General features: G+C 39.0%; 1 protein-coding gene across 1 annotated transcript in view; it reads right to left on the reverse strand.

Annotated features, from left to right (window-relative positions):
* myo15a (myosin XVA) overlaps nucleotides 1-14,667 on the reverse strand; it is a 54,122-nt gene extending 39,455 nt beyond the window's left edge. The window contains exons 1-17 of the mRNA XM_015388627.1: nucleotides 14,644-14,667; nucleotides 14,114-14,196; nucleotides 13,881-13,944; nucleotides 13,090-13,199; nucleotides 12,656-12,730; nucleotides 10,050-10,140; nucleotides 9,912-9,917; nucleotides 8,679-8,782; nucleotides 8,525-8,588; nucleotides 8,328-8,441; nucleotides 8,078-8,239; nucleotides 6,346-6,459; nucleotides 2,797-2,855; nucleotides 2,595-2,718; nucleotides 784-879; nucleotides 473-604; nucleotides 266-391 (exon numbers count right to left, since the gene is read on the reverse strand). Coding sequence (XP_015244113.1) covers nucleotides 266-391; nucleotides 473-604; nucleotides 784-879; nucleotides 2,595-2,718; nucleotides 2,797-2,855; nucleotides 6,346-6,459; nucleotides 8,078-8,239; nucleotides 8,328-8,441; nucleotides 8,525-8,588; nucleotides 8,679-8,782; nucleotides 9,912-9,917; nucleotides 10,050-10,140; nucleotides 12,656-12,730; nucleotides 13,090-13,199; nucleotides 13,881-13,944; nucleotides 14,114-14,196 — 1,524 coding nt within the window. The 5' untranslated portion in view covers nucleotides 14,644-14,667. The remainder of the gene's footprint in view (nucleotides 1-265; nucleotides 392-472; nucleotides 605-783; nucleotides 880-2,594; nucleotides 2,719-2,796; nucleotides 2,856-6,345; nucleotides 6,460-8,077; nucleotides 8,240-8,327; nucleotides 8,442-8,524; nucleotides 8,589-8,678; nucleotides 8,783-9,911; nucleotides 9,918-10,049; nucleotides 10,141-12,655; nucleotides 12,731-13,089; nucleotides 13,200-13,880; nucleotides 13,945-14,113; nucleotides 14,197-14,643) is intronic.
* Between the last annotated feature and the right edge of the window lie 2,017 nt (nucleotides 14,668-16,684).

The following is a 16,684-nucleotide window of genomic DNA, read 5'->3' on the forward strand; positions in this document are numbered from 1 at the left end:
TTCTTTTTTAATTTCACAATCATTGGCCATTTTTTCATTCCTGTATCCAGTGAAAACCCATGAGAAAGTCATTCAGTTAAAAGCAATGAAAAAGTTTTGAGTATACAGAGGAGAAAAAAAAAGCTCTATGAGGTGACAGTGTTTTTTTTTGCAAAGCTCCTCTTGCACATGATTGTGTGCAACATTCTCTTATAGTTCCAACCAATGACGTATAGAACTGCATTATTTTGCCTTTTTAATATCAAATGGATGAGCAGCTGAGTACCTGGTAGGTGACTCGACCAGCAAAGTGCTTGATGGTGAACTCTGGGAGTGGCATCTTTGGCTTCATATACAGCGGATTGTGGCCATGGTGATAGTGGCATTTTTGAAGAAATGTGTGGTCTGTTGCCTGGCAACAAATCAACACAAAAATTAGGTCTGAATATATGTAGGATGCACAGTACAGATGGCTCTGTGTCAGCACCCTCACCTGTGGAAAACTGCTCTGGTCATCCAGAATCCTCAGTATCCCATGCGGCTTAGCGGCAATGAGATCAATGCAGGGCTGGTTGTCACTGAATATGATTTCCTGCCATGGGATCTGCTCTCTGCTGTACTCCTCCTGCAGGGTGATCAGATGCAGCAGAATGTCACTTTCAACCTTTTTACCCTACAGATAGTTAGATCCATTTCATCCACCTCTGCATCTGTAATCACGTTATTCTAGTGATATTTAAGTCAAAATCGGTTGTGAAGACCGTGTGTGAAATTAAGCAAATCTGCAGGTGTGATGGGACTCACCAGTTCCTCCCTGAATACGATCCTGTTGAAGAAGAATTGCAGGTATTCGTTTGCATAATTAATGCAAAGCTGCTCAAAGCTGTTGAAAGCCAGATCCTGTTGCCACAAACACACACAGCAGTTGATTTTTCATTTCTAATCTCTTAATCTGATAAATATTTTTTTTATATTATCTGTTATGCTGAGCACAGAGCATGGCAGTTAGAGAGCAGTGCAAGGCTCTGAAGAAGTATGGTGTTGGTAAGCTGCAGCTTTCCAAACACTAAAAAACCTTTTTTATTACATTTAGACAGAATGTCTACTGTCCACTAGACCTTTCAGGTAGACACTGTGCTAACATACCGGTTAAGGTTTCTTCTTTCATTATTGGAGTTTGCTTTGCAATATTTCTTTGACGTTCTTATTCAGTTATGCTGTTATGTAAATCAGCTCATAAATAGAAAGAAGTAAGGGGGGAAAATGTCAGACATATGTGGTTTTACCCATATATGACTTATTTTATGGGTAAATTACTTATTTAACAGGTTTGAAAAAAAAGGACTATGGTTTTGCCACCACCAATCTTTTTATTCTCTATGACTTCTTTCAATAGGATATGTTTAGAGACAAGAGTAGCAGCCATGGAAGAGGCCACCTGACTGATGCTCCAGAGTGAGAGGGCATGAAATGTGGTGTGCTTGGAGACGGAGGCAGCGAGACAGTAAAGCATGTGTGACCTGCAAGAAACGACTAGAAAAATGCTTTTATTCTCCACGAATGCTCATCTTTTGAATAACAGGATGAATTAGTCAAACTTAACATACCCATGTGTGATCTAACTCCATTGGTAGGTGTCTATATTGTGTCAGTATATTACTAATGCCATAACAACGTCTCTAAATCCAGCCAGAGCTGCTGGTTGTAATGCTACCTTGAATCCTTTAGGTCAACTTTAAAATGTTCTGATTAGCAATAATCTGATGCTGTGGGTAATATCATAGGGAAAAGCAAAAGCACTAAAAGAAGTAAAGAAAATGTATTAATCAGTACAACAGATGGATACTACCGAGACTGCACACAAACAGGCAGAAAAACATTTCTGACTAAGGATCTACTCTGATTCTTTGGGCATTTGCCTCTACTTGTCAGGATTTTGGTGCTGATGGCTGGCTTAATTGCTCATTTCATTCACCTGTCTAGCTCATCAAATCCACCTGTTCCGGTTTCATATTTAAGCTGCCTGTTTCCAAGCCAGCAGTACCAGATTATTCTTGAGAATTTGGTCTGATCCTGATTTGTTTCTGTATTTGAACCTTTGAGCCTGCCTGCCCCTGTCCAATTAGTTAGCCTGCTTGTCTTCGGACTCCTGTTGGATTCTCTGTAGACTGAACCTGGATCTCCCTCTTGACTTTGTCCTGTGGATTATCCTGTCTTCCTTCATCAGCTCAGATCTGATCTCATGTCAGCTCTGCAACCTTTAGGCTTCCGCGTCTGGAACTCTCTGGCAGCGTCCGCTGCGTCTGTTCAGTTGACCTGCTCATTTTGTTCTGTCTGATGGAGGAAATCCCACTTTGCTTATTTTAGACCTGTTGATTTCGTGTCATCTGCCCTGGGGTGAATTTATGGCTTCTGGAAAACTGTCTGCCTGGCTTGATAAGAAAAAAGTCCAACAAACAACCTATTGTGCTAAATTCAGGCTGCAACTTCCTGTAATCATTCAGAGGTCATTTAGGGTTTTTTCCCATCTAAAATGTGTGCAGAAACACTTTATATTGCAGAAACCTCGCTCTCTAAAACTCCAGTCAGATTTGTTTGTTGTCACACCTGCTTACCTCAAATCCATAAATGTCAAGAATAGAAATGGAGAGGCTGTGTTGGCGAGGATACACCTGAGCATTTATCCTTTCCGTTAACCAGTGGAAGATAAGTGAGTAAAGAATCTTGGCAACGGCGTCTCTGGAAAACCCAATAAAAAGACGAATGGATTTGTATGTGAATTGTTGGGGTTGGTTCTCTCTGGTTCCTTTGCCTCACCTGGCATCAACAGCATTTTCTACACTCAGAGGGCTGTAGATTTTGTCCCGCATAGTCTCCTGTGGAGAAAAAGGTTGCCAGCCGTCATACAGAGAGTTAAGTTTACACATTTCAGTTGAGTTCAACAGAGTAGGACACTATTCATGCTGCATTAGGGGCTCTATTCTCCCACTTTATTTAGCATTCCCTTCTCCTCCTCATCTCCATCACAGACGTTGCTTCCTGGAAGCTCTGCCCCCTCATTTCTACCTCATAGATGCAAGAGACCAAGACTCAGTCTGTTCAGATAAAGAGCGCTTTGAGATTTGAGAGCTTCCTTTGCCAAAATCCTCTTGACCGGCACAAACACCCTCTTAATGTGCACACACCTCTTGCCTAAGGAAAGAGTTGGTAGCCCCAACTCCTCTCCTGTTACCTACGCACCTTTGTAATTAGAGTCTGAATAATGCAAAAGACTCTTGCCTCGTGTATATAAGCATGTGCTTGTGGTAGATGTAAGATTTTTCTCTCCTTTTCTTTCACCTCAGTTTCTTTTTGATGCATTCCACTACAATTGGATATGATGAACTGGACTGGCATTTATTTTCAATATGGATCCAAGTGAAGAACAAAGGATAATGCATGGATTTTCAACTGGAATATCAGTTTTATCAGCATAAAGGGGTAGAAGAGACCTCGTACTTGTTTTGTTTCACTCTACAGAGATGAAGATTAGGGGTATATTGTACATCTGTGGAATGTGTGAGCTTTTATTGACCAAATAATTGGATCTACCCTAAGCAAAGAGGAAAAATGCTTTAACGTCATTACGTCAGGACACCAAATAAGAAACCTTCCATTCTTTTCTTCTGTGTTTTGCTTATGTGTTTAAGGATGAGGCCTGAAGACATTTCTACAGAATAACATATCTAATTAGGAAAAGGTTTTTTAGTGTGGACAAGGAAGACGAATCTCAAAGGATTTTCTCTCGATATTGCAGGAAATCAGAGATTAGAGAAAAACACAGCTAATTGAAAATAAAAATATTCAGTCTAATGCCCATTTTGCATTTTAAGCATTTAAAAATGATACAATATAATGGCTTTGCAGTATCTTTTTAGAAGAGTGTGGGTATGTAAAGAAATCTAATAAGTAAAATGATGAGGAAAGCACAGTTCCTTCAACAATGACTTACTCCCCTTGCACTTTCTTGCAATTTTTTAAGCTACAACCACAATCTGTAATCAAATGTGTTTTCTAGGGGTTATAAATTATAAAAAAAACTTTAAAAAAAAACTAAACAAAGTATTGCATATCGTTGTGTTTTGGGCTTTTTATTTGCTTTTTGTGTTTTTTTTTTTTTGTGGCAGTTATTGTCCTCTTTATGTTTTTTCTTCCTAAGTTCACTAAATTCCCATTTCCACACTGTAACCGATTTCTCTCATGTCTATGATATAAATACAGTATGTACTTGCTTTATTATTTCACAAGACATAACTGTATATTGCAATGCATAATGGTTCAAAAGTAATTACAGTACCGTAACTTATAGAAGGAGTCTACAATAGCACCATGTAAAACTGCAGGGTGGTTCTGTTTTCACTCTGTTCTGTCTGTAAATGAAACATATTACAGTGAAATACTGCTAGCATAGAAAGCATGCGGGTTGTCACACATTCTAGTGCGAGCCTAGCCACAATCACCGCCATCTTGGGAGGGGTAAACATTTGTAGTTTGAGCAATAACGATTTATGAATACCAAGAAAACATTCTACCAAAACATAAAGGAAGATAACAGGACCCATGAACGGAGACCTCGAAGTGGCCGACCCGGGTTCGAATCGGACCTGTTGTCCTTTGCTAGATGTCTCTCTCCCTCTCTCGTACAAGATACATATGGAAGAAACATTAGGGGGAAAATACATAAAAGATTTGCTTATATCTAATAAAGAAACAGCGCCTGGGTGAGGAGAGGCTACAGGCTGACAGAAGCTTGCATCTAGGCTAAGTTTTGTTTTGTTTCTGCAACACAACAAAAATCAACTGCGTGACCGTGGTTGCAGGGCAAACACAGGGATGCAGGTGTTTGCCCTGCAACCAAAGAGTTGACGGTTCAAGCCCCGGCTTTCAATATTACGTGTTCATGGGCAAGACACTTCACATGCATTGCCTACTGATGGTGGTCAGAGGCTACCTACTGTATGTACGGCAGCCTCACTTCTGTCAATGTGTCCCAGGGCAGTTGTGGCTAAATGTAGCTTACCATCATCAGTTTGTGCTTGAATGGGGAAATGTTACGCTTTGGTCGTCGCCTGACTTAAAAAAAAAAAAGCTATATCTGTAGGTGTGAGCGTGTGTGTGAATGGTTTGAATGGAATGTTTGACCTGTTTGTCTCTGTGTTGCCCTGCGATGGACTGGCGACCTGTCCAGGGTGTACCCCGCCTCTTGCCCATTGACTGCTGGAGATAGGCACCAGCACCCCTCGTCACCCCACTCGGGACAAGCGTGTCAGATAATGGATGGATGGATGGATGGTTTATTTTTCATTTAATAATCTTGACTTGCTGTGCTGTTCCTGTCTGCATTTAGATCAACAACATCCTGAAATATTAGAAATCTGATAGGTGAGGCATGCATTTCGTAATATTCCCGTTTACTTTCATAACCTCAATCAAATTCGGTGCAACCAATTGTATGCTACTTCAATATAAACTCTGGAGGAGCTGCAGAGGTTTACAGCTCAGGTGGGAGAATCTGTTGAGCATTAGTTGTTCTCTGAATAATTCTCTGAATCCAAGAAGAAAGTCATTGTTAAAATAGGGATGAAAACACCTTTTGGAAGTTTGTCACAAGTAGTGAAGGGTATTTAGCAATTATCTGGATGAAGGTGCTCTGATGAAATGCTTCAGGGCAAACATCTAAAACACTTTGTGCAGCGGAGTTAAACAGAGTAGGTTGGTAACCCTAAGCATACAGCAACAGTAAAAAAGGAATAACTAAAATCAAAGCAAATGGATGTGTTAAAAAGGCCCTGTCAAAGTGATAAAATGGTTATTAAAAAAAAAAAAACATTGGAAAGCATTTTTCCTCTATACTTTCTTTGGACATTGACATCTGAGGTTATAATGTAAAAAACAAAACAAAAACAACTTTAGCTTACTACGATTTAATTGTTTAAAAAATAACAGCTAGATTCAAGATTCATCACAACGTGTTAGAAGCAGTCCACTCTACTGAAAAGATCCACCCAAGGAACTGAGTGTACATGTCTACGGTGGGGGTAGATCAATGACAGCGGTTTGTTTCTTTTGTGTCTTTTTCTCTGTGTGTGGGGGGGCAGCACATGGTTCTCCATTGTGTCTATGTAAGGGACACTGGGACCAATACAATGCTCTCATGTAAACACACCTGTGTAAGTAAGAAAAAGAACCTGCCAGTCCACTTCAGAGGAGACAAGATGTGAAACCTCAAACAGTTATAATGAACCAATCAGGAGAGGAGGAGAACAGAACATGAAAAAAAAAAAAAAATCTACTAACACGGGACGGGTAGTTTAGCATGAAACTAACCGTGACTTTGTAAGTTATAGCTTTCTGTAGTCCTTCAGGGGAGATCTGAAGCAGTTCTGCCACCACTCGGATCTCCTGCGCGCTCACTACTGATGCCACCTCCTGGCCATCAGCCTCCAACACACAAAAGAGAAAAGATGTATTCAGTTTGTTGTCTGCAGAGGAAATCCCTGCAAGACAATCAGGCTTAATAAAGAAGGGCTGACTTTTCTATTTCATCATTAACTGCCCGTGTTGTGGCACAGATGAGCTTTGAATACAACAATTAACTCACTGAGCTCTATGGAATGTACCCTCTTTAGGTAAACAAGTTATTTGAATGAACTGAATAGTCGGAAATAAACTGTCATTGACTTTTAAGGTTTGTATTAATGAGATGAGAGCTGCCAAGTATTGTCAGAGATATAAGCTGATCATAATTGTTTTCTCTATTTTATGCATCCAAACATAAAAAAAGAAGTGTTCATAATTAGATATTTTATAGCACAATGTGAGCTTTTGCTTCGTATGAGGTACGAACTAACAGATGAGCTAATAAATAGTTTAAACAGATGCTACCTGAACAACATTCTGCATGCATGGCAGTATCCTGGTTGAAACTTTTGTACAGGGGAAAATCTGAAGCTCAAGTACAAGGAAAATATACTGCCTGAGCCACCCTTATTTAAATTTCAAATATGGCTGACATAAATAAAGTTTATTTTCAGTTCAATTTACCTCCTGTCTGCAACAATGGAGGACAGCAAAATAAACAGACAATACGACGACAAAGAGGTTTTTTTTATTTTAAGGACAAGCTCTAAACCAACACTATGGCAATCAGAAACAATAAGATTAAACCCTTTTCATGATTATTTCCAAGATCAATAAGCAGATGAATATCATGATTTGGTTGTAAAAGAAAATAGGATTTACATGATTGCAGGCTACAGTGTGTTTTATCATTTAGAACCCGTTAGGATCATATATCATCAGTAGAGTACCTGTGCCAGATTACGGTTTAAGCCTACCCTAAATGTGGCTTCATAGTTCAGGAACTTAAACTTACTGCATCAAACAGACTAGAAGTAGGTGTTCAGTTAAAGCCTGTGGCCACTAGTGAAATAATAGGAGAAAAAAATATTTATTTTACCTCTAATAATCCCCTGGCTGTAAGTATTACAGATCAGTTTGCCCTCTCATGTATTTGGTTTGGTTTTAGTTTGTCAAAAAATGACAAATTAAATGTAATGCCTTTTGAATTTCACTATCTCCAACTGTTTTAATACTTGCTCTCTGAAATGTCAGTGGGAAAAAGAAACTCAAATCCTACTGGTTCTCCAACCTGCAGCTAGAAATGCCATTCAACTGGGAGCAAAACATCAGTTTTCTATAGAAAACTGCATGGCTTCATCCATCATATCTTAAAAGCAGATCTAATAGCAGGATAAACTTTTTTTTTCTAGTAGTTTCATATAACAGGTGGTGTGGTGTTTTTAAAATACAGAGCAAATGGCTAGCCTAACAAGACAGACCTTTGTAATGGGGTGAAAGTCTCAGATAGGGTTTTTTGAGATGATGGGAACTTCCCTCTGATTAGTGTTTAGCTTGAATATGCAATGAAAACTATTCTCTCCAAACCAGGATTGCTCTTACTGCTTTCTTCACTTCATTCTCCATAAACAGGTAAAAGGTAAATACAAAATACAGACAGAGGGATAATTTTGAACAATGAATGAACCCAGAGAATTACCTCATGCCTTTGAAAGTAAACATTGCCCAGATGAAGTATGGATGAGAGGATTCTAAAGATGGCCGACTGGTCCTCAGGGGCGAAGTGAAGGATTTCCATCGCAGAGAGCAGACGTTGGAAATCATCTGCATCGCTTTTTCCTCTAATCAAACAGTCTCCTCCCTTAATTCAGAGAGAGGGTTCAAACTGAAGAGAGCACTGATCAACATGGTTGGCAATAAAAAATCTGTACTGCACACTTTTTCTCTACCTGGTTTAGATAATAGTAGGTTTCAGCATCTTGCAGGTAGAAAGCCTGCTTCTGCTGAGAAGGAAGACCTGCCAGCATCTCGTAGAAGATGTGATAGTTCCTCTCATCCTTGGCCTGAAGCAAACATTAGCTTTTCATTCTACAGACAACTACATGAGATAAAGATGCCATGCTGTGTCTGATTCTGTGGAAGTTACCTGAAAGACAATACGGGACTTTTCCAGCAGATACTGAGAGGTTATGGCACCACTAATTACACCACTAGATCAACAGAAACAAGAAGGGGTGGGGCACATTAGTAGGATTAAAAAATTGTTGCCGTCCAAATCAACATGTCTGATCCGCACTCACTTCTCCAGATAGACCTCTATGTATTTCCCAAAGCGGCTGGAATTATCGTTTCGCACAGTTTTGGCATTTCCAAAGGATTCCAGCAGGGGCGCTGCCTCCAGGATCTACCATGTTCAAAATTCATCCAAATTCATCAGATGAGCAGCAAAGAAGCAAAGTCACATATCAGTGCTGTAACTCTATCATCAAACAATTTGCACACTCATTCAGATAGAAAAGTAGGTTTGCTACAAGGCTACATGAAATCAACCCATATTGTTGGGTTACTACAGTTTTATTAGCTGTTGTGTAAATGCAGTAGAACAATTGTACATAGTCATTATAGATGGCATGCAAGAGATATGGTGCAGAGGTTTGTGCATGACTAAAATAGACATAGCATCCAAGCCGAGCTGGAGATCAAATAGTTTTCAAATGATTTTCTGAAGCAGAATTACTTCCTATAATAAGCAAGCATATAAACAAGTGGTATGGAACAAATACAGCATTCTGCTTGACTGCTCTGCAATTCCTTACCATGGCACACTTAAAGGTATAGTGGAGGATGTTCTTTTTCTGGGTGGATCATCAAAACAAGTGGTCCCCCTAATTGTCAATCATTCTGGTGATATGTTTACATAAAGCCGTCGTACGTGCTCGTCCCCATTTTCAATTACCGGTGGTGAGGCTGACATAGTGGAAAAATTGCAAATCTTCTATTGGAAAGTAAGCTTGTATGAGCGATGCAAACAGCAACTTTTAAATAGAGCATGCACAAGGAGAGAGGGGCTTTTTTTTTTTTTTTACTAAAGTGGAGAGGGCGGGTCTTTTTAAAAATTCACAAAAATCCTCCACTATAGCTTTAAACCATTCCATACATAAAAGTCTAAACGGAATACTCAGCTGCCATTCACTTTGTGAAGAAAGATGCAAAAAAATGAATTAGCTTTAAGTTCTCTGTCCCAAAATGTCCAGCATGCTTCGATAAAGAGCAAACCACAAGGAGGTATTGAATAAGAAGTGAATAACCCAAATTCAGAAGACAGACAGAAAAATATCTCTTTTTACCGAACAACTAAATAGGAAGGAGTAAATGAAAATGTAGGGATAACTCAAAATGAATGGCGAGCTCATTAGTGTTCCAGTACTGCTAATGAAACAAGGAGAGCAACACCGCAACCACCATTGCTACCTAAACGAAGTGAAGATGGTTAGTTTAAGGTAAAGATTAATGCATGCAGAATGAAAGACTACCTCAATCTTTCCATACGAAAAGACGTCGTAAGAAGCAGTAAAAGGGAAAAAACATATGTGAAAAGAGACATTACAAATCCTCTTTATTATGAAATATTCTATGAGCATCATGTTCTACGTGTCCGTATGTGTTCAAACCTGTTGCAATGGATTGGAGTTGTGGCTTGTTGCAGCCAGGTAGCGGAGCATAAGCTTGGTGGCCTCTGTTTTTCCAGACCCACTTTCTCCACTAAAACACAGTAAGAGAGCAGGAACCTTCCAATGTGCCCATCTATACTGCTCTTATAAACATTTTACTCAATACAATGTCCTGCGAACGATGCATTTCTTTTCATATATTATGTGCAAAAACCAACAAAAAGTAATGCATGATTGTATGGTGGAAGGAAAATGAAAAAAAGTTTTTATATATTTTATAAAATATGGAGGTAGTGCTGTTAGGATGCATTTCTTCAGCAGGGACAGGAGAGCTAAACGCAAGACAAGACGATGCAGTTATTTTAGACTAAAGCATGTTCATGTGTTGAAAAATGTTAGTTAAGGTCTAGAACTCGCTCTAATTAAGAATCTATGGCAGGAACCTGGATGTTCACAGACACTCCCAGAAATGTAATAGGCAAATGTTTCACTCTACAGCTACAAAGATGGTAGAAATACACCCAGATGACTTGTGGCTTGAACCAAAGAGCAAAGGTGTTCTATGAAGTATTATTTACAAGGTTCTGAGAAAAAAAACACAAGCTACACTTTATAAATCTTTATATTGAAAGCTATTTCCATAGAAAATTTATTTTCCTTCCTACTTTGTGTTGATCTCTCCTATTAGATTTCCATAAATACAATAAATAATACTTACGGATGGTGTTGTATATTTATAACCTGAAATTGATAATTTATCACTATTAAATTAAAGCCCAAAAAGGGGCTTAGTGACTTTCTTGCCAAGAAGATAACATTTATCCTCAAAAACCCTAATAAACACTAATCTCCCCCAATGATAAAAACGATTTCTAAGAACAAGAATTTATTTTCTAGTTTCTTAAATACTTTTTAATCCCTGTTTTCAAGCTGTTGGGCTTGCTAAGTGTTTACCTTACTAAATTACATGAGAACAGCCTTGGCTAGCATTACGCAAAGTCTCAATTCCTAGTCTGAGAGGAACTATCTGAAGCAGTGTCTCACATGCAAGTACACCAACACACCAACATCCAGGTACCTATACCACTGCCAACAGATTAGCACTAAATACCACCATTATCCAGGCCACACTACGGGAAGGTAGAATGCTGTGCGTTTTTGTGTGTTTAGGGACTAAGTGACCTTCAAAACTTTCCAGCATAAGGTTTCAGCTCACAGGCTGCTTGGCTAAGGATCAGGCCATTAATGGTCACTGTACACTAGACCTCAGTTAGCCCTTGACATGCACTCACTCACACACCACACACAAACCAGTAGTCCACTCACAAGACTCAGACCTGTGAAACAAAATCTGCACCTAGCTTAGACCTTGCTGGGCTTTCCTTACTGGTGTCTGCTTCCAAATATGGCTTAAGTGTTCAATGTGTGCATGACACATTTGTTTTAAATTCCATTCTCATTTCTGCTCATTTCTCTAGACAGAAACAAACATGCATTAAAAACCTGTGCATATAAAACAGGAAAGTTTCCATCACTTAAAGAGTAGACATATCTGTGGTGACGGTACTCTTTTGCAGCTTTCCTGAAGACATTTTTGCTCTTATCTAGGAGACTGTAAATTCAGTCAGCTTTCACTTAAATGTGTTGGAGCGCTGATGTTTTGAATCTGCATGGATGTCCATCTTTCCAAGTTCATTCCCAAGTGAGATTCAAGTTAATGACCACCTTAGTTGTGGGAGTCTTTTGTTATGTAGGAGCCATATGTTAGACTAGTTTGTTCATTAATAGGTCGTGCCTTGGAATAAAACCAACTAACCTTATTACATTTTATCACATTAAAGCCACAAATCTTCATTTATTTTATTAGGATTTATTTTTTTTGCTTGACCAGCATAAATTGGTGCGTAACTGTGAAGTGGAAGCAAAAAATGTGTTATTGTTTATATGAAGAAAAATCTAAAAAGAGTTGCATGTATATACTGTTATTTAGCCTCTTAGGACACCATTACCAGCTCTTTACAAAATAGATCTAGACTTTATGGACTGGGTGGAGGGCATTTGGATACTTTTCAAGCTTTGCCAAAGACTCTTAATCGTCTTTAGGTCTGGACTTTGACTGGGTCATTTCAGGAAACAGAGGTGATTGGATCTAAGTCATTCAAACGTATTTCTAGTTGTTAATGCTTCAGTTCTGTTGGAAGGTAAACTTACAATCCAGTTTTTAGTTCTTTTCAGGTCTATTTTAGGATGGCCTGTATTGAGCTTCATCCACATTATAAATAGCTTTGATCATCTTCCCTGTCCTTGTTGAAGTAAATATCCATACAGCATGGTACTTGCAAAATGGCTATCTAAATAGTGCTTGATTACTTACTCCTTTAGGGACATATTTCACACATGTTTTTTTTTTTTTTTTTTTTGCATTTCAAACAATTAAAGACATATGTACTTGTAGTTACAATTTTCTAACTACTACATGTCACAGCAACCAGCTGAAGCTGCAATTAAAGTATTATTGAGTTATTATATTTGGGTTATAGCACTAACTTTTTTGAAGTGGAAATCACCTGCTTTGTATTAAAGTAAAAAGGATTATGTACTCTTACCTGATTATAATGACCTGGTTTTGTTTGGCATCCATCATTTTGGAGTAAGCAGCATTTGCTATGGCAAACAAATGCCTGTAAGAGAAAAAGTCATGACCAGAAGCTTCTTCAACACAAATGCTGTACTAGTAGGATGGACCACTAGTCCACATGAGTACATTGATATTGAAATCCCTTGTCTGATTTATGCTCTTTTTTTTCTTTTTTTTTGCATCTAACTAGTGCATTTTAAAGCCAAATATACTGCAACAGTTTTGTATTTGCTATTTGCTAATGACTTATTAAAGTCAAAATGTATTTTGTATTATGAACAATGTTTTGAAAGAAATGCATAATACCAAATCCTCGTTATTTTAGTTTGTTTGCATTGTATGCTTGCAATGTCGGCATTGTATGCTTGCAATGTCGAAATGTAAAAACCACATTTTACATACGGAGGGTGTTCTCCCAGAGCACGACCTTTGTACAGCAGCACAACATCTGTCCCGTAGATATTGTACATCTTGTAGGGATTCACAGACACCAGTATGCTTCCTATATATGTCTGAAAGAGAACAGTAACATATAAAAAATGTTTTTAAAACACTTGAATTAACAGATGTCAATAGTTCTAAGGTTGAAAGCGTGTTTGAGCCCTTACAATTTTATCTATTTTTTGTTTTCTATATTCAGATATATTTTATTACCATAAAAACATTATTTTGGAAGGTATATAACATGCAGTTTTGAAAAACATTATTTATATTTTTATTTGCTTTTAAATAAATGCTTTTTAAACATCTGGCAAGAATTCTCACCATTTTTTAAATAATGAAATAAATGTGATAAAAAAAATGGGCTTTCTTTTTTTGGTTTAAATTTACTAGACACTTCTAGGCAAATTACAGCCTGAAGTAAAGTAAGTTAAAACTGAACTGAAGTTATTTCTAAGAAATATATGAAATAAAGCCAAAATAAAGTAGGATAAATGCAACAATAATAACCAGAACCATATAAAATTAACCATTAAAATAACAAAAACTTTTTTTTGCTCAAGACATTTAGGAAAATATCTTGTGGATTGGAGAGAGAGCACCCTTTGGCATAAAACCAGTACAGTATCTCAAGGGAAAAGAACAAACATGGAAAATGGTAAATCTCTAGAAAGGCAAATAATGTTTGATAGTACTTAATACTTATTTAAAAATATGAAATTTATAGTTTTTGTTCTTTTTTAGATACTTACATAGATAAGATGTCTGTCAAACCTTCGCCTTAAGTTCAGTAAAACAGCTCCTTCGTCCATCTCTCTGAAAAGGAACAGAATGCAGATAATGGAGAAATTTCTTTGAAGTTTTTATAGTGTTTTTTTTTGTATGATTCTGCCTCATATTAGACGGTTTTTATTGTTTTTTTCTTTTTGAGTCAGTCTTAAAAATTACTTTGTCTTTCCTTTTAATATATTTTAAAATGACTTACTGTAATTGAGTCATATCCTCCACACCATCTTCCTCCCTGCACTCCCGATGAGTGATTGTAGGCATTCTTCTGATTGAGTACATCTTTAACACAAATGTTTAGAGCCATTAGGAAATGATGCAAGACAACAGGCCTTAATTTAACAAACTTGCATAAAAAACATTTGCAATGGGATTTTTCAAAGAATTTGAATTAATTTTTTGTTCCTAAAATAATCTAGGATTTTATATTACCTGTGACGCAGTTGGTTTACCAGCCATCAGTAATGTTATGCCTTGGTTTCTACCTTATTTGCTCATAACAACTCAAAGCTTAAATGTTTTTGACAATCACAAAAATATGAACAATTACCTTTTAACTGGGGCAAGTTTGCTTCTGTTTAATTGTTAACAGGCTTAATTGTTAACAGGCTAAACATAATTTCCATCCATGATAAATTCCAAACATGATCATTCAAATTTAGGGGTATTATAATAGCCTTAGCCAAGCTAGTTGTCTAAGGCATTTGTTGTTTCCAACAAGATCATTACCTTGTCAAACCATTGCCCTCGTGGTTCCCCATCTCTATTGAGATTCCACTTCCCAGGTTCTTCCCCTTCATCTCTGTGCCTCATTAGATGCTGGGAGTGCTCAGGGAGCTCTCCATCTCCATACAAGGACCACTTGTTGAGGTTCTGCACTGTACCATGAGGTAGAACCCTCTCTGCCCCCCACACATCTAGATCTTCTTGCATGCCTTCGGCTCCTGAGCCATGTGCCCAGTGTTGTTCAGGTCCAGCTCCCTGGACATGTGGTGATACTACAGCATATGAAGGTAGACGAAAAGAAGCTGCCTGTAAGTGAGATTTTTGTAAAGCACCGGAAAGGTTCAGGGGTTGTGGGGTGCTGGGCGCCCCAAGCCTCGTCATGATATTACCTTCCGGGAGGCGGTATTTTGCTCCACGAAGGTTTGGGTTCTTAGATAATGCTTTCGATAGGTCAATTGATTGCGGAGAAGTAGTTGCTTGAGAGCGTGTCATGAGTGTTCCATCTGGCAACCGGTAAGAAGAAGATCTGATGTTCTGGTTGCGGAGGGCATTAGAGAGATTAAGTGAACGTTGCTCAGGGGTATCAGTTGGACCATGCTGGCTCAGTAATGATGTGCTTGGGAGAGTGTAAGAAGCACCCCGGATGTTACTGTTCAGCAAAGCACCAGACAGGAGAGGGCTTGTCGGACTCTGAGGTTGATTTCTTGAAAACAGTGATGATCCTTCCGGGAGTTGAAATTTTGCTTTACGGAGGTTTGCATTCATCAAAGCACTAGACAGTCCAGGTGAAGAGGAAGAATTTGCAGCACTCTCTGTCTTCTCTCCTGGACGTGTTAAAAATGATCCATCTGGTAGTCTATAAGAGGCTTTTTGAACATTTGCATTAAGAATGGCCGAGGAGAGCATTGGGGAGGAAGAAACAGGTGCTGGCTCATTTCTTGTAACCAAAGTTCCATCAGGCAACCTATATGTAGCTTTACGTACATTAGAGTTTAAAAGGGCAGATGACAACATAGAGGAAGACATGGTGGAAGGACCTGAGGCAGGTTCAGCAGGTTCTTTTCTGGTGACCAATGAGCCATCAGGTAGCCTATAAGTGGCTTGACGTAGGTTTTGGTTCTGCAAAGCGCTGGAAAGCACAGAGGGGGAAGACCTTACATTACTAACACCAACTCCAGCATCATTTGTACTTCTATGTTTAACAGAGCCGTTAGGCATTGTCAAAGTACCACTGGGAAGCTTGAACATTGATCCTTGGATCTGAGAAGTTCGTAGTCCTCCAGAGAAAAGTGGGGAGCTACCTCTACTGCTTCCTGGTGGGGGTCCTATGGAAACAGGGGCTGCTGAAGCCAGGGAGAGGTGTTGCTGTAAAGGGGATGTGAAGGAAGCATTACGTAGCTGAGAATTAAGTACAGCAGAAGACAGGTGTGGTGAGGAAAGAGGCGAGGGGACCAGAGGGCCATATGGATTCACCATTTGGATCTCTTGTGCAATACCTGCTTCCTCCCCATGTACTCTGGGCAAAGGAGAAGGAGTCCTTTGTAAAGATGCTGTATTGCTAGAATTGTGCAAATAAGGATTATGAAGTGTACGCCCCATATTAGGGGATGGTGGTAGTTGTTGAGGAAGAACTTGGGAACCTGGTAAAGCATTGGTTAGCATAGGGGATGGGCCTGGCTCCATCAGTGTGTAATCATACTGAATACTGTTTTGCAATTGTAGGGGGACACCATGGGGATGATTAGGCAAATGTACAGAAGGCTGAGAAGATGCATGCCTCAGACTATGAGGTCTCCGATGGGGTGAGGGAGAAGCAGGGTGAGAGATGTGGTACATGGGAGAGGCTGAGCGGGAAGGCTGAGGAGATCTATGATGCAGGGGCTGTGGAGATGGGGGTCTACTCTGGAGTCTTCGGATTGAGGGCTGGGGAGAAAGAGGACCACTTTGTTTTAAAGATGGCTGGGGAGAGACAGGGGCTGCTACTGGAGAAGCCCTAAATGACTGCCTTGACTGTACCGATGGTTGGTTTCTGGGCATTCGTACA

Source organism: Cyprinodon variegatus, unplaced genomic scaffold (genome assembly GCF_000732505.1).
Source record: "Cyprinodon variegatus isolate N-32 unplaced genomic scaffold, C_variegatus-1.0 Scaffold431, whole genome shotgun sequence".
In the NCBI taxonomy this organism is placed as follows: Eukaryota; Metazoa; Chordata; class Actinopteri; order Cyprinodontiformes; family Cyprinodontidae; genus Cyprinodon; species Cyprinodon variegatus.